This window comes from Lissotriton helveticus, chromosome 5_1, assembly GCF_964261635.1.
Source record: "Lissotriton helveticus chromosome 5_1, aLisHel1.1, whole genome shotgun sequence".
Lineage (NCBI taxonomy): Eukaryota > Metazoa > Chordata > Amphibia > Caudata > Salamandridae > Lissotriton > Lissotriton helveticus.
Window position 1 is genome coordinate 1,956,499,146 of NC_136065.1, and position 27,181 is coordinate 1,956,526,326.

Genomic DNA, 27,181 nt, shown 5'->3' on the forward strand with positions numbered 1-27,181 from the left:
CTCGACCAAAACAGTTGGTCGTGCTCACACCATCAGATTACACACTTTGCTTCATTGCAGCCACCCAGAATAGCTTGGGTCAGGGACATGCTGAGGTCTTCCTCAACAGGAGGCAATATTTGAGCCATTGGGTCACATAGGTAAAGGGAGTAACGCCTGCAAGACAGCTGTCATTCACTGAACACAGAGCAGGGCTTATGGAAGAAAAGAAAAGTTTACCAAAAGTTTCAATTCTTTTACACACTCTGAGGCTGGTGGGGAAGGCAACACTTAACTCTCTGGTGTAGGATGTTGCATAGGAAAAGCGGAATCGTCTGGTGCTGTGCAATGGCGCAGAGCGATCTGCCTATTACCTGGTGATCCTAAACATGGTTTTGCGCAGGTAAGGGCTTCATTACATTGCAAAAGAGTTTTGTTGGTGCTTGACCATCTCTGCGAAAACATTGGTCCTCACCTCCATAGTAAGAAGTTGTATGACTAGTACTTCTAACTTCCTTCTTATGGCGAAAGAAACACTTTCCTCAGTGGAAGGCCAGAAAGCGAAAGAAGGCCAGCTACAAAGAAAACACCCAGAACACTGGCATCTTCAAGTTCTTCATCATACTGGGAACAATATTATCCCCCTCGTCAAAATTGTCATTGTCTGAATGAGTGCCCGAAAAGATCTGGGTCCTACTGTGTGATAAGGGTAAAGAATCAAAATCAAAGGGATTGCATGTTTTCTATTCTCCTGTAGGAACCAGACCATGGTCCCGAACCCACCATGAGATCATGGTGGGTTCCGGACCAGAGCTAGGGCAGTACCCAATACAAGGTTTGAGAAGCACAGACTGCGCTGAAGGTGGACCGGTCGGCGTAAGCCCTACTGGAGGCTCCTGCAGATTCTTGGGGCCTAATGGTGTTCCGAGTGAATCAGGTTGAGTGCCTAAAATGCTGGAGCATGGCCTCTTTAAAGGCTCCACTTAGTTTTCCCCTGACCATCTTTTTTGGTTTTTATGCAGTGGTACAATATGGTGAACTCAATAACAAGGGACATTCTTTACAGCAATAAGAACATGGCAGAATGGCATTGTGAAGCCATATTGTGGTGAAACTACATAACCATAAGTAAGAAAAAACCTGTAAACCTAATCGACTACAATATACGTGGACGAATCGAGTATGGTGCAGGAACGCCTTTTGAGGAGCTGCCGTAATGCAGTTATCTTGGTACTTGGGTACACAGGTGCAGCATGGGGGGCCTGCTAACATATTACAACTATACTATGGGGGAGGTAACGTGCAATGGGCGGGGCAAGGAAGAGGGGGGTATTGATGGTATGTGCAGTGCTATTCATGCTGAGCTGGTTTCTCCATCAGAGCCCACTTGGATGGCAACAAGCAGGTCATCCCATGCGGCTGCGATTGGACGCTTTCTCAATTCCCTTGCCTCCTCTTGGTGGAGTACGACAGATTCGGCCTTGGCCCATGGAATAAGCATGCAATGTACTGCAATGGCTTGCTGGAAAATCAGTAAGGCTAGCTCGATGAAGCTGTTAGATACCCCACCTGCTCTCCAGCGCTTGTAATGGCCAACGAGTAGCAAGCCACACAGTCCAGATCTTGACGGTCGGTAGTTCTTCGGAGTGTCATGCAAACTCTTGTTACGGGTATGCAGATGGATCGGGCAATCCCAGTACACGTGCATCATGTCTTCCGTGAGCACACAACATTGGGGCATTCGGGTGACGTGTCAGGATACATTTTATGGCACTTGGCTGGTGACAGATATGTTCTATGTAGTATATTGTGTTGCTTGTATTGGAATTGAGCATTGACGGATACTTTACATGGGTAGGCAAGCGGCCTACTGCATTCTTTTAGAGGTAGTGGGCGGCTGAGATCACATTCCCATGACTGTCAGAGGGGTGCTACTGGGTCTTGTGTTCTATGCACAATGACTCTGGCTAGCCAGGAAATGAGCATCACATGAGAGTAAGGTACCCCCTACTTGCTTAACTTTAGGTTCGGGATCAGGTGGAAAGCAAAAACAATAAGCTAAACACAATATCCCACACAACCTTTATTTCTTCTATTACAATTCAAAGTGCACACTGGGCTGACTAGAAACAAGTTCAAACAATTTGTAGTTGATACATTTGCATAGTTTTTATTTACATTTTACATTGGCAAATATATACTTCAATAGTTTTTGATTGCATATCCACATACTATTTACAATTCTCATGATCATAAAATCTTAGTTTTGTCTCTTAATGTATCCATTAACATTTTTACTAAATTCTCATATATCTTCCATAAAAATAAATAGACATTGAGGAGCCCCAATGGAGAGAACGCCTGGAGGTAGACCAAACAGGTTAATTTTAGAATCTCTGAAAAGTGTGCTTTAAAAAAACTTTTTGGAACTCCATAGGAACATCTACCAGCAAATTAAGGGGACCTGTATGGGGGCCTCTTGTGCCCCAAGCAAAACAAATATTTATATGGGTGAATATGAGCTCAAACACATCTATAATGAAAGAGCATCCTTTTTTGAGAATGGGAAGTACTGGTCACGGTTTATAGATGACATATTCTTTGTATGGTCTGGAGAAGAAAAACTCTTTGAATTCATTTTGAGGCTCAGATCCAGCTATACGAACTTAAAATGTACTGCTGAATATAGTAGGGAGAAGGTGTCTTTATTAGGTATATGGATTTCAGGAGGGCTGGGCTACCTACAGGTAAGGTTTTATAGGAAACCCACAGCGCGAAACATTGAAGTATTCCAGCTTTCATCCCAACTGCCAGAAAGACTCAATCCCCTTTGGAGAATTCTTAAGAATTAGACACAATTGTTCCACAATGGAGGCGTTTATGCAGCATGCAGCATGCAGCATGCATAGGAACAAAAGGAGAGACTTCTACACAGAGGATACCCAAGACATCTAACCAGACATGCTATCAAAAGAGCTAATTATTATCATCGAGAAGTCCTTCTACAAGAAAAAGTAAGGACGAAAGGTTAGTATGTATCGCTAACCATTGCAATATGAACTATGAAGTAAAAACCACCTTTGAACACATCTGGAAAATACTTTATACTAATGAAGAAGACATGAGACTGGAAACACCTATTTTGTTGTATAGGCTTAATGTAAATCTCAGGGACAAACTGGCACACACCAGAATAAGACAGAACACAGGATATCGCAAGTGACTATCGGTTGTACTACCTTTTTTTTTTTAAACATATTTTTATTGCAGAGTTAGAAACCACAGGATACAAACAATCAACCCGTGCCCCCGCGACACCCCACTGTCCAATAATAAATCCAAACTGTACACAGCCATTCAGCCCGTATCCCGGAGGCCGGGCGGCATGTTGATCCAAGCAATAGGAGAAAATCACAGTGCAAGTCCCACAGGGACCATGGTCGAAAAGCCATCGTACGTATCTGCTTTTTACCCCCCCCCCCACAACAAAATCTCCGTCAGCCATCCCAAAACTAATGCAGTAACATCCCGCGCTTCGGGGCTCCCCCTAAGCGCCCCCGCCCCAACTCGCCTGGTCGCTCCCCCAGCCCTCCCCCACTGCCACAGCATGCAACCTCCCTAATAGAGCCTAGGCACCCAGGCTAGCCACCCCCTAATGGCTTCCGTCCCACCCCAAGTCCCATAAACCAGTCCCCCCCAAGGCCCCCCCCCCCTGGCAACTGCTAGGAGTACCCCTCGCCCTGTCGAGTTGGATGGATCTACCACAGCGCGGAAATTAGCTCTTCTGTGTGCGCCCCGTGGTGTCCACCGGCTCAGTTCTCTCCATCCCCGTCATCCACCATAGAGTCACGCAAGGCCTGCACCACCTGCTCCCATGCACGCGCCGCGTCCAGAACCCTCTCATTCCCCAACTTAACAGCCTGTTTCATCCGGAGCACACTCTCGCAAGCAGACCACCGCAGCAATTCATTCCTCCACCTACGCAGCGAGGGCCCCCCCCCTGGACTTCCAGTGCCACGATATCTCCCTCTGCGCCAGTATCAGACCCAGGTCAATAAATTTGCTCGTCACCTTGGTGCGTTTGGTGTGCGGGAACCAGAGCAACAGGCACGCCGCCATATCAAAGTCCACCTCCCTGGCAGACACTTCATTCAGGAGTTCCCCTACCTCTGCCCAGTAGGTCCCCAATTGCGGGCACCCCCAAAACAAATGATCCATGTCCGCACCCAAAGACGAACACCGTGGGCATCGGGCATCCGGCACCCGGAAGTACCGCTGTAATTTCTCCGGGGTTAAATAGGCCCTATGAAGCACATAGAAATGCACTTGTTGAAAGCGCGCATTTCTCGTGCCCTTCCACGTACGCCGCAGGATGTGTCCCCACGCCGTATCCGGTATGGGGCGGCCCACACTCTCCTCCCATTTAGATTTGAGCCCCAGGAGCGGCTCCAGACCCTCATGCAGCATCCTATTATGGAGGCACGTCACAGCCTTAACCGTACCAGCTGCCATCACCACATATTGGCACGCCATAGTCGTCGTTGGTTCTACGAGCCCCCCTTTCCAGTGCTTCTGTACGGCAGCCACCACTGCCGCGTGTAGGAGGAACCCCCCGTCAGGCAGCCCAAACTGGTCCCGGAGCACCTCAAACGGTGCCAACGCCCCATCTATGTACAGGTCGCCCACCACCTGCAATCCCATCTCTTCCCAAGCCAGCAACGGGGACCAATCACCCCCGTGCGGCAAGGCCGTCAGCATGCCGATCGGAATCTCCGGTGCATAAGGCCGCGAAGCCCTCGCTCTCCGAAGGCTCCTCTGCCAACACAAACGGAGCGTCCTTTCCTCCACGGTGAGGGCCCGCAACTCAAGCCTCTGCTGCATGATAATATAGGACAACACATGGCGTTGCATCCCCCGATCCCGGTCCTCCTCCGGACCCCTGAACACCCTAGCCACGTTCTGTGTTAGAACCTGCAGCTGTGCCGCTAGGTAATACAGCTCAAAGTCAGGCACAGCCATACCCCCTTCCATCTTCGGGCGGAGGAGCGTGGTCAGGGCCACTCTACGGCGGCCATGCCCCCACAGAAAGCCAATAATCATCGACCTCAGGTCTCTGAAGACCCCTTGGGGAATCCATATGGGCAGCGTCCGGAAATAATAGAGAAAGCGGGGGAGTGCCACCATCTTCAGAAGGGCAATCCTGCCTAGAACCGTCAGCGGGAGGGTCGACCAGAAAGACAAGCTGCCCCGCAGTGCCCGGACACAACGACCAATGTTGCCCTCCAATAGGTCTGCGGTAGCGTGGTAAATGCGAACACCCAGATAGGTGAAACAAGATGGTTCCCACACCACGTCCAAGTCTCCGTCAGGAGCAGGTGAACCCGCTCGCAGCGGGAACACACAAGTCTTCGCCCAATTGACCTTAAGGCCCGACAGCCGGCCGAACTCCGACAGCAGCTCCATAGCACCGGCCAACGCCCGGGAGGTGTCAGCCAGGTACAGGAGCAAGTCATCCGCATAAAGCGATATATAATGCCACTGCTCGCCCCTGGCTATCCCCAAGTACACGACACCCGACCTCGCATGGACCGCTAAAGGTTCCATTGCCAGAGCAAACAACAGGGGAGACAGAGAGCACCCCTGCCGCGTGCCCCTGCCCACCGGGTACGCCGCAGACACCAGGCCGCCCAAACGTACTCTCGCCGTCGCCGATGCATACAAGACCCTTGTCCACCTGCGGAACCCCTCGCCCATACCAAACCTCTCCAAAACTCCGTCCAGGAACGGCCATTCCAAACTATCAAAGGCCTTCTCGATGTCTACAGATAGGACCGCAGGGGCACCCTCCCCGTCCAAGATGGCGTCCATTATCCCCACCAGTCGGCGAACGTTCAGCGCCGTGCTCCTCGTGGGTATGAACCCGGCCTGGTCCCTATGTACCAGGCCCGTCATATACGGGGCCAGCCTGGTGGCCAGTATCCGGCTCAGAATCTTATAATCCACCGTCAGCATGGACAGCGGGCGGTAAGACCGCACGTCCGCTGCGTCCCGGCCTGGCTTCAGGAGCGGCACAATCAAGGCCTCCCGCATGGATCCGGGCAGCGCCCCAGCCTCGAATGCTTCAGCATACACCGTCAGCAATCTGGGTGTCAAAATATCCGCATACAGCTGATAAAATTCAATCGGTAATCCGTCCACCCCGGGCGTTTTGTTGCGGGCCATATGCTTTATGGCCGCCCGTATTTCCGTGAGCGTTACCGGGCCGCCCAGTTCCTTCGAGTCCTCCTCAGCAAGGACCGGAAGCTGCCTCTCCCCCAAGTATTCCACAATGTCCTGGACCCCCACCTCCAGCTGACTCTGGTACAGTTCCTCATAGTACCCCCTAAAGCACTCCAATATCGCTGCCTGGTTGTACACCATCTCCCCCTGCGCAGTGCGAATGCCGAGGATCGGGGAGCCCCTAAGTTCCGGGTTGGCCAGTCTGGCCAAGAGGGTACCCACCTTGTCCCTTTCCGCATGCGCCCTGACGATATACTGCTTATAGTCATAGCATCGCAAACGTTCCGTCTCAGTGGCAACCACCTCCTTCGCTTCTAATAGCTGGGCTTGTAAGTCCGGTCTAGCCGGCCTGCAGCGCTCCAGGTCCCTCAACCTATCTTCCGCTGTCACGAGGTCATTCAACACAGCCGTGCGAGCATTCGAGAACCTGCCCAGACACACTCCCCTCGCCACCACTTTCATTGCATCCCATTCAATGGACCTACTCGTGGCCGTGCCCGCATTCATTCCGAAATAGCTATCAATGCCTTGCCGAACCACGTCTTGGAAGACAGGATCCTCAAGTGTCTCCGGCCGAAGCCGCCACGTTGGTATAACTGAGCGCTCCCTCTGCCACTGAATGTGCACCAATAGGGGATTATGATCTGAGATAGTCCTAGCTAAGTACTCCGCATGGGAGACCAACGGAGCTAGGGATCCACCACAGAGCACCGAGTCAATCCTGACATGCAGGTCATGAAGCGCAGAGTAAAAGGAGTAATCCCTGGTCTCCCTGTGCCGCTCCCTCCAGACATCCAGCAGCCCCCACCTATCCTGCCAGTCCTTCCTGTGCGCGGTCAGCCTGCGCACCGGGGAGTCCACCAGAGGGGGATGGGACCTATCCAGAGCCACATCAGTAATCGAGTTAAAGTCCCCCCCTAGCACTATCGGGCCCGCCAGGAAGGAGGCTAACGCCCCTGAGAGGCTATCAAGATATCGAGCTTGATCAGTGTTTGGCGCATACACACAGCAGAAAACCACATCCCGGCCATATAACCTCCCCTCCACCGCCACAAACCGGCCATCCGGATCCACTACTTGATTCAGCAATTGAAAGGGTATCCCCGCCCTCACCCAGATCAGCACCCCCCTGGCATACGCTGAGTAGGTGGTGCCAAACACCTGGCCCCGCCATCTTTTCTGCAAGGCAGTACATTCCTTCTTAGTGAGATGAGTCTCCTGAAGCATAGCAATCTGAACCCCCCTGCGTACAAGATATGCATGGACCTTATGACGCTTCACCATAGTTCGCAGCCCCCGGACATTCCACGTTAGGCATTTCAGATTAGGTAATGTCCCCATTCCAACTTCGTACAGTCCAAATCAAATAACGAATGTTCATAACCCCCCCAGTGCAGTTGCCCCCCCCCAAACACACCCAAAACAGAAAAACTTCCCAAACCCCGCTCCCCAGGACAGAGCACACGAACCCAATGTCCGCCCCCATCCAAACCTTGAAACAACTTCTCACACTCATAACCCTGTGGTCTCCACCACAGGCGGCCTTAAGGGCCCAAGGGGGGTGAGTCACCGCCGACCTCAGCGAGCGGAGCCCACGCCCCGCGCCTCCATCCCTCTTGAAGCACAGATCCCCCCCTCCCGGCGTCCCGGCCCCCTATCAACAGGATACCACCCCACCATGAAGTCCCGATCTAGCTCAATCCAACCCAATGTCAGCCGCAAAAGATACCATCCGAGGTCTGTGGGGTCACCTCCGGCCCCTTCGAACTGTCCGCTTCTGAAAGTTCCTCTCCCGACCTGCCGCCTTCTCCTCCCGAGTCAGTGTCCGCACGTTCACTGTTCTGTTGCGACCCTGTAATGGCCGCCGTCGCTGCGAGTGCATCCCTCTTTTCCGCCGCCATTTGGGCCTCCCGCCTCTCCCGTTGGCGCCTGTTGCGGGATCGGATGCGTTGCGATTGTCTCACCCGGGGCTGCTTGGGCTCATCTCGCCTGCTTTTATGCGATCTGTCCGTACCCGCCCTGTACAACTCCAGCCATTGCCAAACCTCGTCCGGAGTCTGAAAAAAGTGCGTAGACCCATCCAACATGATCCGCAACTTAGCTGGGTAGAGCAAGGAGTACTGAATGCTTTCCTCCCTGAGCTCCTTTTTCACTGCCAGGAACGACGCCCGGTTTTTCTGGACCATTTGGGTGTAGTCCGGGAAGATCGTAACCCTACTATTCTCCACGTCATAGGGGCCCGACATCCTGGCCCGCTGAATGAGAAGATCCCGGTCTTTGTAGTGGAGGAGTCTCACCACCATCGGGCGGGGGGGGCGACCAAGCCCCGGTGGGCGAGCAGGTACCCGGTGGGCCCTCTCTAGCGTAAAGAAAGGAGTGAGCCCCTCCGGCGCCACCACAGTGCGGAACCAGTTCTCCATATAGGCCACTGCATCCTCCCCCTCAATCCGTTCCGGAAGGCCGACGACCCGCACGTTGTTCCGCCTATTGCGGCCTTCTGCATCCTCCGCCCTCCGTTCCAACGCGTCCAACCGGGCCAACATATCAGTGATCTTATGTTCCGCGGCCACCACCGACGGTTTCAGGTCCAGCAATAGTTGGTCATGGTCCTTAACTTTGTCCGCTAGCTTCGCGTGATCTGCGCGCAGCAGCCCCAGGCCCACGGCCACTTGGGCGATGTCTTGGTGCAACACGTCCTTAGTCGAGGCGATCGCATCAAGTATGGCATCTAGTCGCTGGTTCAGCCGTTGGTCTCGATCGAGCTCCGAGGAGGGACTCTCGCCCAGCTGGGTTGGAGTTGCCGAGTCCCCCTCAGTGCATCCCGCGGCCATCGACCCACTCGTCGCCGCCATTCCAGGGTGCTGCGTCACAAGTCCAGGAGCTCGGTTACCGTCAGCGCCCGTGGGCAGCACCGGTCGCCGGCAGTGCAATGTCTCCACCGACACTCACAGGCACAAGAGCCACGGCCTGCGACGCCTACTCCACTCGGCCGCCCCCACGGGAGCCTGAGGGGAAGAGGAGAAGTCCCAAGACGGTATCCAGCTAGGGTCCCCAAGCTCCGGACGAGCCAAGGCAGCGCACCGCGGCCTCAGATCACAGTCCCGCCGACCCTAGCGCCCCAGTCAGCGGCTTGCAGGATCTCTCGCCAGGGTCCCTCGCCAGTCGGCGACAACTCGGCTCAGGGCTGAAGTTCGGGGCCTTCCGACCTCCCCGCCGCCATTTTCTTCGCACCCTCGGCAACACCTCAGCCGCTGCTTCAGCACGGTCTCCTCGGGGGCGGCAGTCCCCCAGCAGTTCATCAAGTGCACCCAGCTGTCCCCTCACACTTCAGAGGGCAGGAGAGTCGTCTCCGGGCCGCCCAGGGTTCCGAAAACAGGAGAATTAGCGGGATCCTGCGCGGAGCTACGAGCTCACGCCGCCATCCCGATCGGCGTCCAAGCCACGCCCCCCATCGGTTGTACTACCTTAGTAAAAGGAAACCATTGCTGTAGTACATTGGTGAGTGAACAATGGGAATATAAAGGACACTGGTCCCCTTAAAGATATGACCAATTGCAGAAGCTGCAATGTCATCTATCTTATTGTGTATGTCTGTGTGGCCTAGGTTACATCTGAAAAACAAGCAGAGAGTTCTGGATTCGTTAAGGCGAATAGAAGTCAGCAATCAAGACTAAGAAATTGTAGGCACTTCTGGTCCATCACTGCTATGAAGTACTTGTACTGGAGAGAATTAAGCATCAGGAGGGGCACCAAATGACGGAAGCAAGTAAAGAAAGAGAAAACGTATGGATATTTTTTCTTCAATACAGTGAAAGAGGGCCTCAATGAAGAAATACTATGGACTGTTACATAACCATCAGACGTTTGTCTGAGCAATGCTTAGCATAGAATAGCATCTATTATTTACTTAATTATTAAGGATTAGGCTGTAGCTGGCAGATTGAACTATGGATCTACTTTAATATAATTTTGCCAGCACACTAAACCTTCTTATTTCTTGCTGTGTTTTTCTTTAGATACACCATCAGGACACTTAAAAAGGTCAAATTTAATTTTCTAGTCAGATTTGATCCAGGCATTCAATCTACTGGTAAACCACTAAATAAGTTGCTGCTCTAGCGTACTTCCGATGAGGAGTTAGCAAGAGATATGGTACTCCACAGTGAAACAGGGGTACTAACATCTACGGCATGGACAAAAGGAATAGTTCTCAGGCGGCTGGTTAGTAAAGTTGATTAGCCACATGACATGCTGGGCCACCTTCAAGTACTCATCTTTAGTATTGCAAATTGCTACCTTTGCCATTTAGGGGACTGAAAACACACTCCAAATATGGCACCCATAAATAAGGATACGTTACAACTTTGAGTCCGTTGTCACGCTGCCAAAGAGGATCAAGTGTGATCGGCATGTTAGACTAAGGAATGGCGGGTACACCTGCAGTCTGTGTCCGCTTGTGGCATTCCTAAGGAGGATATACAGCATGTAAGGTGACCTGGCTAGTGGTTTGAGGGTCTATTTCCTGTCTGTTACACAGTGGCTTGTATATGTTAGCACAAGTTACAAGGAGACACCCAAGAGTCTGTTTAGCAGAGGGAAGAGGTGAGTGTGGGTCTTGTGACCTTTAACGTTTGCTTACAATTCTGGATATAGTTATAACCTACTTGCGGCTAAATATAATAAGACGGAGTGGCATGTTGCATTACATCAGACAGTACTGCGCTGCAACTATTATAAAATAAGTCCCGGCATGCCAGTATCATATAGGTATAGAGTTCACTAGCGATTCGTAAGGCACAATGTCAAGGGAGGTCTGGGCCACAATACCCTAAACCATATTAATATCCTTAGTGAGTACCCCACCCTGAGTATACGGGAGGTAGGCTCCAAGTATCAGTTACATTACCATACAGCATGGTAGGGCCTGTAGCCCCCAGGATATTTTCCTAAGTCATTTATTCCAACAGTTTGAGAAAAGAGAGTTTATATCAGGGTTTAAAAAGTGCTTCCCTTTGCTTACAGGGTGCTCCATTAATATACGCATTATCTATAAAGAGTTTTGAGAGGCGCCTAGTGGAAAACATGCCTTCATGCATATAGGGCACTATGAGGAATACAAAGGTATTACATACACATGTTAATCCCGGTCTATATGAACAAAGGTACCTTAGGCAGTGGAGGTTTTGCCTGACATCCAGTTTTATCATTTTTCTTTTTCTATTAAGAGTCCCTTTTACAACCTCAGTGTAGGAAGCTGGCTCTGTATACACTATACCAAAATGAGATATAGTGTGCACAGAGTCCAGTGGAACCCCAAAAGTAGGCAGAGGTAAAAGTAGATAGCACCTTACTCTCCATTTGTGGTAATGTGGGCGAGCAGTAAGGATTTATCAGAGGGTAGTGTTAAGCATTTGTTGCACACACTCAATCAGCAAATGATATCACAGACTCAAAGACTGTACTCAGACCAATTTGACTGTATCAAAAATATTGTTTAGTTATGTTATTTCTAGAACCAAGCCAAGCCTGGTGCAGGCAAGTGAAATAAATGCTTTGCAAAATCTTATGCCATGTTTTACAATTAAATGCAGGTTCAAATGAAGTTGATTGAATTACAGGTAAGAATGTTTTGAAATTTTCAGTTACTTTTCCGATTATTTGTATGTTACTTTTTAGATTACTTTTTAAGTTACTTTTGCTAATCAGTGTGATATGCAGCTAGCCAGGGGGTTCTCGGATTATTCAACCGTGTGTACCTCTCTTAGGGGCCCTGTCGTAAACAGAGCGGTCTTTCCAAGAATAGACCCTTGGCCCCTTTGTAACCCTGAAATTAGTGATAGTCTTAGGGAGGGATCAGAGTTGTACTTTTGAGAAAATCAGGGATCCGTGGACTCCCAGATTACTATATGGGAAGCATAAAAAGAAGTGATTCGGGGACAGGCTTAGTCGCTTATTGGGGCGAAAAAGAAAGAGGAGTCCCTTCAGATTCAGCTCCTGGAGAGTGAGGTTCATCAACTACAGGGGGAGGCGGCTGCAGCCCCTTCCGTGGACACGTGCCACAGGCTTCAACTGAAACAGAGAGATCTTAAGGCATTGGCCGAACACGAGGCCTGAGCCTATGCTTTGGCCACGCAACACCGGCTATACGATGTAGGCGACAAAACGCAGAAGTTATTGGCGTGGCTGGAGCGCCGCGACAGAGATCGATTGTGGGTAGCGGCGGTACGGAATGGAGTGGGCAAATTATGCTCATCCAGCGCAGAGATAGCAGAGGCCTTTGCCGCCCAAGGAATGCGAGAAAGCGTGGGCACTTGCCCCCGGACCAGAGAGAGGCCATGATCGTGGTGATACACAAGGCTGGGAAACCGGCGGACCAATGTGCCTCGTACCGGCAGACCTCGTTGCTCAATGTGGAGGCGAAGGCTCTTGCTAAGGTCCTGGCGGATCGAGTGCTATCAGTGGTCACAGAATTGCTCAATCTGGTTTTATGCCTCGGAGAAGTACAAGTCACAACCTTCGTCATCTCTACGGGGTGTTGTACATGACCAAGGACGTGGAAACACCCAGACGGCATTGGTGGCGCTGGACGAGTCAATAGCTTTTGACAGGATTGAATGGCCTTACTTGTTCATGGTACTACAGAAGATGGGTTTTGGATCAACCTTTTGCAGCTGGGTACAGCTCCTATATGAGCGGCCGTTGGCCCTGGTGCGGGTTAACGGGGCTGTATCTAGGGCCTTCACATCCACCACCTATCGGAAATTAATAAACAATATACCAGATCCTTTGGTTAGTCTCAGAGCGGCCTAGGTTCAGGACCTTGGGAGCCTCAATGATGAGGATTGGCAGGATGCGCTCCAGGGGCCCAGAGAAATAGCTATCCGCTCCAGGTTTCGGCTCGTACAGTTAAAAATCTTTCATCGCACATACTACCTTCGCACCCACCCTTATACCTGGGGAAGGTGTCTGTTGGTGCTCTGTGTGCAGGGCTGTCTTCGGGAGGGCTCCTTCTTTCACATCATTTGGGAGGGCTGGGTAATCAGTACGTTCTGGGTGAAAGTTACGGGCACTATATCCAGAGCTGCTGGAGTGCCAGTCCCGATGGACCCGAAATGGCTCCTCCTTCTGATCAAGGGGGACAGCGACTGGTCAAGGTATGTTGAGATTTGGCTGTCCCTGGCAGCGGGGTAGCAAAAAGAAATATTGCTAGGGCATGGGGAGTGCGTGCGCCCCCTTTGTGGGAGGATTGTCAGCGGGACCTAGACTGGTGTCAGAGCGGAAAAAAAGGTATATAAAAGCAGGGGGTGTATGGAAAAATGGACGAAAATGTGGGCGCCAAGGCGCAAATACAGAGAGGCAGGTGCCCAGGTGGAAATATAGTCTAATTATACAGATGAAACACCATTGTAATTCCCTGATGTGTAACTCCCGAATGATGTCTGTATTGTTTCCTAATGAGCTATTTGTACATGGCATTGTATCATATGATCTTACGAGCATTGTTAAAATAAAAAGATTTCTCCCCCCCCCCCCCCCCCCCCCCAAAAAAATGGAGCCCTTAGAGTGCGTCGGTTTCATGCTGTGTTGTATAAGATCATTATCAGAGAAAAGTGGCCAGCCTGTTGGCAGCTGAGTCTTCCAGAGAGCCCCAAAGCAGATTAAAATCTCCAAGAAAAGTCTGGCTGTCGTTTTGAGAATACTGGTCGCTGGTAAAGTTAGTGAATTCTTCTCTAAAGGCCGAACAGTTACCAGGTGGGTGATAAATGGCATGAAACCTGAACGGGGAGCAGTGTTGTACTAGGAGCTCTGGAGAGGCATTCAAATGTACAGAAGGAGCTGTTGGATAGAGCCTTGAGTTGAAGGGAGTTTCTGAAGATAACTGCCACGCCTCCCCAAACTTTATCTGCTGTACCATTTCTGATAATGGAATAGACTGAGGGAAGAAAAAGTTCTAAAGAAATATGAGAGGCATCATTGAACCAGGTCTCAGTTAGGAGAAGTATATCAAGATTGTGAAGATTGATGGAGTCTGAGATTTCCAACTTGTGGTTGTTTGCAGATCTGCAATTGTGAAGCAAATATCGCAATTCTGAAATGACTGTTTTAGTGAAGGGAGAGTTAGGGCTTTTAGGGGTGAAAGGGATACAGTTCCTGACTAATGGTGCCTGGGTATAACAGGCCTGATGTTTAGTTTGTGCAAGGGAGATGGTCAGAATAGTGCAATGATTAGAATTAACTGAAGAGGAGAGTGTGAGGGGAGCTGACGTTAGAGGTCTTGTAGCAAGCCAATAAATAAGAGATGTCTGTGGGGACAGATTGTTTGTGGCTTTTATTGGGGCGTGGGAGCCGGGTGCGCCTCTGGGGTTTGGGGAAGTGAGAGTTCGTCAGGGGGATTGGGATGTTGAGTAAGGTGGAGCTGTTAGCATAAAGGAGTGAGATGGTGGCTTCAAACTGGGAGATAGAAAATAAACTAGGTTACCTCTTCTCCTAAGGAGAATAGGGCTGAGCACGGAGTGTTAAGTGGCTCAACAGGTTCAGGAGGGAGATCAGCTTGAGAGGAAGAGCAAGGAGAGGGGGTGTGGGGGAGGAAGGAGGGTTGGGGTGTGCTAGCATAAAGTGGAGGGAGACTCGTGTGATGTGGCTTCGAAGAGATTATCGGTGCAACTGTGGTAGAGAGAAAATTGTCTGGGCAAACACTGAACGAAAAAGAAGTATTGAATTTAGGTTTATGAAGAGGGGAAATGTGGCCGATCGGACTGCCAGGGGCCTGAAGCCAGCACTTGTGGGAGAAAAAGAAAGAAAAAAATAACAGAGCTTTGCCTAGCAGGACTCGATGTGAAGATTCAAGGAACACGAGACGAAGGCAGGGAGCGGCCAATGAGGGCGCCTGAAGGCCAGGGGCCTGGAGCCAGCCCTCGTGGGAGACGTTGATAGAAACACAGAGCTGTGGCTACTAGCAGGACACAGAAAGCTCTTGGAATCGTGCTGTGTCTACGTCAACAGTGATTAAATGTCTTACTGTCTTGCTGGTAGAATGGGCTCGCTATCCCATTGCTGCATTGGGGGGCATCAGTGCTCAAACCGCAAATGCCAGGACCATTGCACTTATCATTCAAATAACCGCTGACATGCTGTGAGGAAGGTCTCATTCCCCGCAAGAGACAGGACTATTGCCCTTCACAAACTATTAACCGTTGGAAGGCTGTAAGGAAGCTACTTTTTGTATAGCACAGCCATCTTGAAGTAAGGCAAATGTTGACTTAAAAAGTGAGTCAGATGGCAACGGGATGGTAGGTGGAAAAGGGAGTGAAGTGCCTCGCCTCACCCGCAGTACGCCACCACTGCAGGACCAGCCCCAGAAAGTAAATACGATTCGCAGGAGCCAGGACCATTGCCTTTCTAAAACTATTTAACACTGGCAGGCTGTGAGGAAGCGAATTAATGTATGGCACAGCTGCCATCTTGAGTTCAGGCAAAAGAGGATTTAATAATGCTTTAAATATCGAAGGGATGATCAGTAGATAGAGGAGGGAAGTGCCTCACCTCACTCGCAGAACACTTCCCTGTAGGATCAGCCCAAAAATAAAAATGATCCCTCGGAGACAGCATGATGCCTTTACCCCATGGATAGGCAGCAAAAGCTGGAAACAGGAACGATGGCGGGCAAGTAGGTCCGCACCCGGTGGGTGGCAGGCAGGGTGGGCCCAATCATTGGCAAGATGGCGGCGGGCTCAGATAATCTGAGACAAACAGCAGAGTAAATTGAGCTGCTTGCGACATAGTGTGCTCGGTCGAAATGCTGTCGGGGGTGACCAGGTTGGCAGAGATCTTGGTTTGGATGGTGGATGCTGTACCTAGGCAGTCGTTCCGACCTGTATGCATATCGATAGGATGGTGGAAACTTCGCTACAAGTAAAAGACCCCAGACCTCGAAGATGACTCTGGATGAGCCCACAAGGCCCGTAGGTCATCAGGAGAAACAGACAGGGGCAAGTCCCAGCAGTGCTCCCCGTCGTCTAAGTCAGCTACGGGACGGTCACCTCCGGGCGAAAGAAGTAAAAACTGGAGCTTCGGGATGTCTGAGAAAGGCGATTTACAGGGTCCAGAGTGTTAGAAGACAAACAAGGAGCAGCAGGTAAGCACGATGAACGATTGCCGATGAGGGATGATAACGATAACTGGCCAACACAGGGATATTCACTGAGAAGTGATCCCAAGCTCAAAAGCCACTATGGGGCTCGACCATCCAGTGGCCATCTTGGATCCACTTGTGTACAGGGAGATAGGAGTAGGGGTTGGGTGTGGGGGGAGTGGAGGGGGGTCAATGGAAAAGCATAAGCACATGTTCCATACTAGGACACTGAAAAGCCACATCCCTTCAATCCTAGTCTCCCTCTTTGCAAACTGATTCGGTTGAGGATGTCATTAGCGGCAGAAGAATAGGTCTAGTTTCTCCTGACTCAGCTCCCACTTGTGGCTCTGTTCCATCTATCTGCTCATAGTGTCAGTTCAGCCATTCTAGACCTTGAAACATGCTCTGCAGTCTGGAATATGCTAGACTGATAGAGCATGTCCAAAATAGTTGTGCTTCCTTAGATAAGGAACACTGTACCACTTGCTTGATCAGGTAGATCATCAAACGCATTCACTTCTTCCAGAGGAGAATCAATGACCCCTGAAAATGTGGTAAGAATGCTTGCAGACATCTCCTGATGGTTCATGTTTGCAAGATGTTGATATGGAGTTGCCGCCCAGTTTGTAAAGATCTCTCTTGGAGAGTTCTTGCAGGTGGGAGAATTAGTAATCCATCAACACAATTGTTCTTATGTCAATCCTTAAAACTGGTGAGATTCGAAGTGTGCAGCGCCACCACTTGAGAGCTTCCCCCATTTTGTATGTTATCAGTATGTTGAGTCATTGAAGGACCCAGAGGGCTGATGTCACTGCTCATACAGCTCCTCCTCATATCCTCATAAAACAAGAGTGGCGAGTGCGAGATCCAGGTAAACATCATCCTTAGTAGCACTTTGAAGAGCTCGTCATGGCCTGGAATCATTGAGCTGTCCACAGAATTAGCAGAACTCATTCTTTTAAGAAGAATGCATGGCCCACTTCTGTCAATAAAATTTACAAAACGTGATGGATGTAATGCTTGAATTAATTTCAGCAACTGATAATTACTTGGGATGCATCACAGTCCATTTCTACTTTGTATACTATGCCACCTCAATCTAGAACCAGCCGCATTAAAATCAGTCTTAACCGTCTCCTTGAACTACTAGGCCAGGTCTTCTCTGAACCAGAACATAAGCAACCTAAAATTGGTCTTGCCTAAAAGTGGGCTCTTCAGTCGAGTGTAGATTTGCTCTAGTGGCACAGTAAGCAAGGGACCCAGGACTAACTATTTACCAATGGCTAAGTTGTAGTCAATAAATCCACCCTTTACTTGTGTTGCACACTTCAGTACAACATGTATGCCCAGGCGTGGGCCTCGTGCTCACTGTGCCACTGGAACTGCATTACATCAAACTGATGATTCCCACATATCGAATATTAATCTGACAAGGATGCCAATCTAAAGGAAATGTTTACCATGAAATAATGGTACGTGTGCACGAGAAAAGCTTTATCACTATAATCACTTCTTTACACTTCATGGCATCATAAAGACAGAATTTTCTACTGTACTTTGGCAGCATTATGTATGTGTTTCTCAGCAATATACTATTTCTCCATCACTGGAAAACCATCACAAAATAGTGCATATGCAAAATGCTCCTGGATGAACAACAAACAACATGCAAATGTGCCTATGGATACAGTATAAGTGAAATGATGGAGTGAGGCCAGTGTGAGCATCTCACCTTTAAATCATACTTTCGGTGCACAGCAAGTCTGTGGCTAAAGACGTTTCTCGTGACCACCATGTATGTCTCCATGCTGTCCACCGTAAGCCGGTACATGCCCAGGAACTGTGGCAGAAGTGTATTCCCATGGCACTCCACAATAAACTACGAGGAGAGAAGAGAACAAGTTACATCCCTTTGTTAACAAACTTTTCGGTGAACGCTCTACTAATCATAGATTCCTCACTTTTCAAACTCTCCCAAGAGCCAGACTGAATCCAGGAGCTTTTCGTGCAAACGTTCCCATACAACTGTAGATGGCACCATCAGACTCTGCAGGGGCCTCGTCCAGCCACAAAAAGTTACAGTGCAGGCTTATATATAGGAGCCACTCATTCATGCTTATATCAGTTTACAAAGGCAAAATCAGCACCCCCAGACATAAAGGACCAGACAAATCAGTTGATGGGCATTGTAATGGAACTCTAATGGGACTTTTTGACCTATCAGAAGTCCACTGTACGGACAAGTAGGGGGTAGGTCTGTGAAAAATCTGCAGTTAAGAGTATACAGCAGAAGGAAAAGGTAATTTGTCCTGTGAGAATATGTTTGTCACACCTAGTGCTGTGGATTCATATACTGTGCATATTCCTGTCATCTTGTGTTGGGCCTGGATGTGTGCAAGTTGTTTTTCTTCGAAGAAGTCTTTAGAGTCACGAGGTACTGAGACGACTTCTCTTGGCAATAATGTGCATGCTCATCGACTCCATTGTTAGATTGTTTTCCCGCACAGCGAGTGAGGATGGAATGTGAAGCGAAGGGATATATATACAGATATCCATGCATAAAAGGAAACAAGCATTTGCACTGCAATTGGTCTCGTATTTACGCAAGTTTAAGCTATTGGCATTGAAATTGACAATGCCTTTTATTTATGTTTTAAAAACAAAAAAAAACATTGTTATTTGCAATGTCAATAGCTCAAACTCGCGTAAATGCGGGACCTATTGCATTGCAAATGCTTGTTTTTCTGAGCGAACAGTCCCAACCCTACTTACTCGCAGCCAGTAAAGTCAAAAGCATTAAGTAAATTGGTTATCCATCTTTATACAACCGACCCCAAGGTCCTGGCACGCAACACCCCCCACTGATACCGCCCAGTAACTTCTGACTACACCACCCACTTTCCGCAGCACATGTGTCCAAGCAAGTTAGGCAACTGGCTCTTCTGGAAGATGTGGCTTCGACTGCATATCATACTCCACACTACCAGCTTAAACCGTTGTTGTTGATCATGGATGTGTATCAGAGCTCATTTCACCAGACTGAAGAAGCAGGTCAGAGCTTTCCTTCGAGCCTGGAAGGAAGGTGAGGTGAGCACAGTTCAAACGTTTCGGTGTGAGCCTGCGACGCCAGGGTGGTGACGTCGCTTGGAATGTTACGGGAGCATGTGGGTGATTATGTCATAGTCAGTTGTGTTGGCGATGCATTGCGTGGCAACTAGCGAGCTGGCATTCCGTGGTTAGTCGGAGGGGCGTTGATAGCGGTCGATGAGCTGCGGCCCCCTAATGCGCACTCCCGACACACCAATACATTGCCCGAGTGCAGGTGAGAGAAGCAACGGACGAAAGGTGAGAGACCAGGAAACAGGTGATGGGGACCAGACCTCTGTGACCTCTCTGGGAAGAAAAGTAGGTGAAGGTGATGATAAATAGACAAGAGGGACCACTACCGGGAAGGACCTAGTGGTAAAGCGACTTGGGCGGTGCTTTAAGTGGTATGAAAAGATGTGGGGAATTGGTTGCTAAAAGAGGCCTGCAGAAAGAAGAGTTTTCCAAGACGTGTTGTCTGTGTAATTAAATGCGCAACTTAAAACCCTTAACTTAAAAGTGTGCACCTCAGAAATTAGGCAATATAACTACTATTTGTGTACCTTTGAGTTTTCTGTTACTGCACCCATAGATATAACGCAAGAACGGTCATATGTCTAAAACAAGCTTAGACCTTTTGGTTTTCTCAATGCTTGTTAGCATTAAGAAAACAAGCATTGGCCGCGCGGCCGTGAAAATGATCGTGGGCTGTAAGGGTGCCCGCGAGTGATGCACTTAATGCGCAATGACGAGACCGGAAAGCCAGATGGCGCCTGTGCTCGTAACTGATCGAGTAACCGCACGCTATAGGGCACACAAAAAGCTGTGGTCGGCTTTTTGAAGCCCACTTACTAAAAGTCTCGCCTGAGAAGCGCATGCGCTGGCTCACGCGAGACCTAAAAAATATTAAGAGACGCTACAATGGCCACAGGCAAAACGGGATGTGGGTGCATGTGCATCTACAGTACTACATGCCATAAACCGATGTTACAGGGTAAGTAACATTTTCCGTTTGAGGCATGCGTGCCTGTAAATATACATGATGTGCAGAGACTGTAAAGCAGTCCTCCCAAAAAGTGGTGACTAGCCTGTGGGTGTTGCAGCAGGTAGAAAGAGTGTATGAAGAACTGACTGGTCAACATTGGCTTGCTGGCAGGCTAGGACATCCACACAGTAATGTTTTCTGAAAGGGTGAGGAGCAACTATCTGCTTTGCATATATCAGCAATAGGAATGTTTCCCAGGAAGACCACACAGACTCCTTTCTACCGAGTAGAATTTGCTCTAGGAGGAGTCGGTACAGTCCTCTAGGCTTTAGCATAGCATGTCTGGATGCATTTAACTATCCATCTGGCAATGCCCGACTTTGATAGAGACTTCCATTTGTGGGTTTCGGAAAAAACAACAAAATGTTGTTGTGTCTTTCTAAAAGGGCTGGCTCTTTCAACGTAGTACATGAGGGCGCGTTTTACATTCCAAGTATGAAGAGACCACCCTGCAATGGAATAAGGTTGTGGGGGGAAAACAGGAAGGTCAAATGAGTGATTAAGGTGTAAATGGAGGAATTTGGGGTTGGTGCGGAGGACAACCCTATCCCTATGTATTTGGAAGAGAAATTCTTCCCGAGTTACTGACACACTTGAGTGATGTGATAGCAACTAGAAATGCTACCTTCCAAGAGAGGAAACTGAAGGGGGCATATGTGGAAGGGCTCAAATGGAGGACTCATGAGTCGTGCTAGCACAATGTTGAGATTCCATGAAGGTACCGGTTGGAGTGTCCCATTTTGGGACACTCCAAGAAAACTTTAATGATTGACATCCTGAAGAAAAGAGATGTGTTGTCTATTCTGAAGGTAGGCAGCCACAGCGGTTAGTTGTTATCACATGGAGATAAAGGGTTGCCCAGAAACCTGCAAGTAACAGACAGTGCCTCATACTGTGGCGCTCAATGGGTCAATTTCTTTTGCGTGACAGTAGTAGACAAATCTCTTCCACTTGGGCTGAGTAGCAGACAGGGACGGTAGGTCTGCGAGCTTCCTTGAGAATGCTCATGCATTCAGGTGGAAGATTAAGGTATCCAAATTCTATGACCTTAAGAGTCAGATCGCAAGGTTGAGGGACCGGACATCTGGGTGCCTGATTTCTCCATGGTTCTGCGTGAGCAGGTCTGGCTTGTTAGGGAGCATCTTTTGATGAACCAGTGAGAGTTCAAGCAGAATTGTGAACCAGGGCTGGTGGACCCATGTGGGTGCCATCAGGATGAGCGTGGGGGACATTTGCCGAAGCCTCTGAACCACAAATGGAAGAAGAAGGAGAGTAGGGAAAGCGTAGGCTAATATACATGACCAGTTCATCCATTGTGCATTGCTTCTTGACTGTGGGTGTGGGAACCGGAAGGTGAAGTTTGGGCATTTGACATTTTCTGCTGTTGTGAACAGGTCTATCTGTGGGAACCCCCATTTGTGAAAGTAACTGAGGAGGACTTGTCAGGTGGAGCTCCCACTTGTGGACTTGTTGTCGCATCCTGCTGAAGAGGTTGTCAAAATCGTTGTCCATCACCGGAAGGTACTCCGCTAACAAAATTATTTTGTGGCAGAGAGCCTAACGCCAAAATCTCTGGGATAGCTGAGGAGAACATTTCCTCCCCCTTGTTTCTGAAGGTAATACGTGGCTGTCATACTATCCTTCCAGACAAGAACAACCTTGCCGATCAGGTGAGGTAGGAAAACCTTCAATGCTACAAAAAACTGCTAGAAGTACCAGGTAGTTGATGTGTAGGCTCTGGTACTTGGTCTCCCACTAAACCTGTACAATCAAATCTGCAAGTGTGCGTCCCACCACGTAAGAGAGGCGGCCGTTGTAACAATCCTCTGTGGAAATGAGTCAAGGAAAGGCTGTCCATCCAACAGGTTGGGGTGTTCCACTACTGCAGAGAGCGAGGAGTGTGGACTGATCAACTCATTCTTGCAACGGATGCACGTGAAGTCTGGCATGAGGTACTATGGCAGTGCAGGAGCCCACCCCCAGCGCCCTGGGACCCTCACGGGTAATTAGCACGTTTACAATTCCCCTGATTCATTTACTGAGGCGCATGACTGTTCTGACTGAGTTGTTGATTTGGTTGAAACAAGGGAAGCAGTACCTGAAAGGACTGGATCCTGACTGGATTTGGATAGGCTATGCTGACCTCCGAGTTTAGAGAAGTCCCTAGGTAGGGCTAGACCCTTGTTTTGTTCCTTGAGGCTTTTAAAAAAGATGGACTATTTTTGGCACTAGAGCTTTTGAAGACCGTAATCATAGCTCTGGTATGCTCGAGGATCGATTACTGTAATAGCGAATATCTCAATCTTGCTTCAGGCTCTCTGAATAAACTTCAGATTCTGCAGAATGCAGCGGCACAATTGCTCTTTAAAATCCCTAAATATGAATCAGCCAGAGGAGCCATCAAGAAACTTCACTTGCTCGCAGTCAAAAAACGTGTTCGGTTCAAAACTCTTTGCCTGGCCTACAAAACATTACAGGGACTGGGGCCGGCCCAGTTCAAGAATAAGCTCAAATGGTACACCCTAGGGAGGTGTTTTCGGTCAGGTTCTGCTATGAACCTTGTAGTCCCCTTTTTCAGGAGAACAACCTGGGGTGGGAAGAGCTTCTTCAGGACCACAGCAGTGCTTTTGAATAGTCTACCATTGAAACTAAAAACTGCGCCTTCACTACTTGCCTTTAGAAAGGGCTTGAAAACCTGGCTCTTCTCTCAGGACTAGGAGATATCAGTGGTTCTGCAGGAACCTTAGTTCTGCAGCTATAGCCGTTTCTACAGCGACCTCGGGCATGAGTTTGCACTTTATAAATAATTTTCACTGCACTTGGAGGTGGGATTTTGTGGTGTTCATGGTAAAACTATTGTGACCGGTGTATGATCAAGGCACTGCTGGCAGGTGGAATTTTTGATAAGCCAATCGTCCAGTTATGGGAAAACGTGGATGCCCTGTCTGCGCAGGTGTGCAGTCACCACAGCAAGGCACTTTGTGAACACCTGTGGTGTAGTAGCAACCCCAAGCACTTACAATGGGTAATGCCTTTTGGTGACCACACCTCTGAGTTACCGGCGATAAAAATGTATTGATTTGTGGAAATAGGCATCCTTTAGGTTGAGCACAGCCATAAAGATGCTTTGCTGGAGAAATGGAATACCATCCTGATGAGTCACCACGTGAAAATACTCGGACAGGAGGCATTTGTTTAGGGCCCTGAGCGACACATCTTTTTGGGGTGCAGGAAAGCACAGTGAGTACACTCCGGTACTTTGCTGATGGCAGGGCACAGGTTCTATAGGCCGTTTGAGGAGGAGGGCTTTGATCTCCTTGAGCAGCCATTGATGTTCCGGCGAGACTCTGTGTTTGCGATGTGGAATTGTGGGAGACGTGGAAGCGAGCTCTAGACAATAATCATGTTGGATAATGTCCAACACCCACTGGTCTGAGATGACTGTTTGTCATGTGGGAAAGAGGCCTTCTAGGCACCCCCGACAGGTGGTGTGTGGTGCTTCAGGGGAGGAGGGTGTAACCTATATGGGAAGCTACCCTTGACCCTGTCATTGTTGCCCCTACAAAACTATCTAAAATAATCCCAGAGGGAGGATTGCTGGTCCTGGGTACGCTCATAGGACATAGAAGTTTCAGGGGAGGTGGTCTTTGAGCCTTCACTGTAAAGGGTGCTGTGAAAGGAGCTGCAGGGAGGGCGTGTTAGCAGTGCCCCATCACTCTGGCTGTCGCTGTATCTTTTTTTATCTTTTCTAAAGCTTGGTCTAGCTGTGGACCATAGAGGAGCTTACTATCAAAATGCATGTTCAACCGGTTCTGTTGAACTTCCGGGTTAAAGCTAGAGATACGGAGGCATGTGTGCCTGCATAGCAAAATACTAGAAAGTACACCTCTGGCAGTGGTGTTGGCAGTGTCGAGGGCACAGCGAATGAAGAGCCATGCAAAAAACCGACACTGGTGCCATGAAACTAGGGCCCTCAAAGGGAGATACCTTAACCCTAGATATCGGTTCGCAGAACGGGGAGGATGGGTGGGGCGGTAAGGAATCTAACACTAACTAATGTTTATTACAGATATATCGTTACCGAAGGTAAGTAACTTGTGCATCTGAAAGAAACATGTTAGTGTTAGATACCTTACCTTAGAAAAGATACCCCAGCAATACCAACCCCGGTGGTTGGTCTGCATACCAAGATTACATCAGGAAGTCCTGGAGAACGGAACGGCCAAAAAAACGCCATCTGTCCGGACTTGGCTGTCCAGGCAGTAGTACTTGGCAAATGTGTGCAGCGAGGCCCACGTAGCCACCTGACCAATGTCCTGCAAAGGGACTCCCCTACCCAGGGCTGTAGTAGCTTCCATGGCCCGAGTGGAATGGGCGCGCAGCCCCACAGGAGGCTCCATTTCAGCCAAGGAATGACAGACCTTGATGCACAAAACGACCCACCGAGAGATGGTCCGTTTGTGCACCGCCCGTCCCTTCTTAGAACCCACGTAGCCAACAAAGAGTTGGTCGTCCACCTGCAACTGTCGTGTGCGGTCTAGGGAAAAGGAGAGCACACGTTTTGGGTCCAGACGGTGAAGCCTCTCTTCCTCTTTCGAGAGATGCAGAGGCGGAAAGAAGTTGGGGGAAAGTGATGGACTGCCCGATGTGAAAGGCAGTAACCACCTTGGGCAGAAAAGAAGGACGAGTCCTCAAAACAACTTTGTCCGGATGGACAGAGAGGAAAGGAGGCTTAGATGAAAGTGCCTGGAGCTCACTCACTCTTCTGGCAGAGGTGATGGAAACCAGGAAACCAGTTTTGAGAGTCAGAAGACGAAGAGGGCAATTATGAAGTGGCTCAAAGGGAGCGCACATCAGATAAGTTAGAACCAAGTTCAAGTTCCACTGAGGCATCACAAAAGGAACAGGAGGGAACATGTGCGTGATGCCTTTCAAGAATCTATTTACAACAGGGGACTTGAAAAGAGAAGGCTGATCAGGAAGCCTCAAGAAGGCTGAAATGGCCGAGAGATAGCCTTTGATAGTGCCCAGAGCAGAACCCTGCTGGGCAAGAGAAAGAAGAAAGAGAAGAATCTCTGAAAGAGGGGCAGAAAGTGGATCCACAGCCTTTGCTGTGCACCATGCCACAAATTTGTTCCACCTGCAGGCGTATACCGTTTTTGTGGAGGGACACCTGGCTGCCATAATGAAATGAAATGAAATACCAGTATTTGTAAAGCGCACAGATACCTCCGAAGTGGTGTCCCGGCGCTGGGGGACCCCGGGAAGACCAAGCTATTGCCCAGAGTCACATGGTGCTGGGCTAACCTGCCGCCGGCACCGGGGATCGAACCGGGAACCCCGTAGTCCGGAGTCAGGCACCCTGGCCGCTGCGCCACACCTCTTCCACAGAATGACATCACAGACATCAGGAGGCAAGTAAAATGGCCTCAACTGCTGCCGCTCAATCTCCACGCATGTAGGTGGAGACTGGATAGGTTCGGGTGGAGGACCGTCCCCTGTTGATGCGACAGAAGGTCCTCCTGAAGAGGCAGACAAATCGGGGGTTCAACTGACATACTGAGTAGCTTGGGATACCAGTACCTTCGTGCCCAATCCGGAGCCAGAGAGATGACTTGGGCCCGGTCGCGCCTTATCTTCTTCAGCACGCTGGGCAGAAGAGGTATAGGCGGAAAGGCGCACAACACACCGCAACTCCACTCCTTGGAAATTCCAAAGCGCAGAACTGATGACATTGCACGTTCTCTTCGGTGGCGAATAGATCTAACCAAGGCTCTCCCCACTCCTGTAAGAGACCTTGCGCCACGTCCGTGTTCAGACGCCATTCGTGATGCATCATGCACCGGTGGCTGAGTTTGTCCGCCCTGGCGTTCAGGGAACCTGCCAGGTGTTGAACCACCAAGGTGATGCCCTGGTGCTCCAGCCATGTCCAGAGGTGCAGAGGCTCCTGACAAAGGGTCCACGACCCCACCCCGCCCTGTATGTTGCAGTACCACATGGTGGTGGTGTTGTCTGTGAACACCTGCACTACACTTCCCAGGACAGAGGGAAGGAATGCCTTCAGTGCAAGTCGGATCGCCCGCAGCTCCAGAAGGTTGAAATGGAGCCGGGACTCCGCCGGAGACCAGAGGCCTCTGATCTCCGCCTCTCCCACGTGGCCCCCCCATCCCAGGAGGGACGCATCTGTCACCACTGTGTGCTTCGGTTGGGGAAAGGAGAGATCTGCCACTGACCAAATCGCGGTCCATGAGCCACCACTGCAACGGACTCGCAGTGCCCTCCGAAATCAGGACGTGGTCGGAGAGGTTGCCCTGATGCTGTGTCCACTGGAACTTCAGGTCCCACTGCAGAGCCCGCATCCGCCACATGGCGTGATGTACCAGCAGGATGCATGAGGCCATCAGCCCCAGGAGCTGTAGCGTCATCCTGACCGAAACTCTGGATAAAGGCTGAAAGATCGGAATCAGAGCATGAATATCCCGAACCCGCTGCTCAGGAGGAAAAACCCGAAACGGCTTTGAGTCCAGAACCGCTGAAGAGGAGCTTCTGAGATGGACTCAGGTGTGACTTCGGCATGTTGATGGAGAACCCCAGCAAGTGCAGGGGATCGGCCGTAGTCTGGAGGTGGGAGACGACTGTCTGGGGCAAGCCCGCCTTCAACA

The 27,181-nt window shown here is 49.8% G+C and overlaps 1 protein-coding gene across 1 annotated transcript in view; it reads right to left on the bottom strand.

Moving 5' to 3' along the window:
• Positions 1-27,181, bottom strand: part of PIP4K2B (phosphatidylinositol-5-phosphate 4-kinase type 2 beta) — a 551,068-nt gene that overhangs the window by 148,197 nt on the left and 375,690 nt on the right. Inside the window, exon 5 of the mRNA XM_078645621.1 lies at positions 18,123-18,269. Coding sequence (XP_078501747.1) covers positions 18,123-18,269 — 147 coding nt within the window. The remainder of the gene's footprint in view (positions 1-18,122; positions 18,270-27,181) is intronic.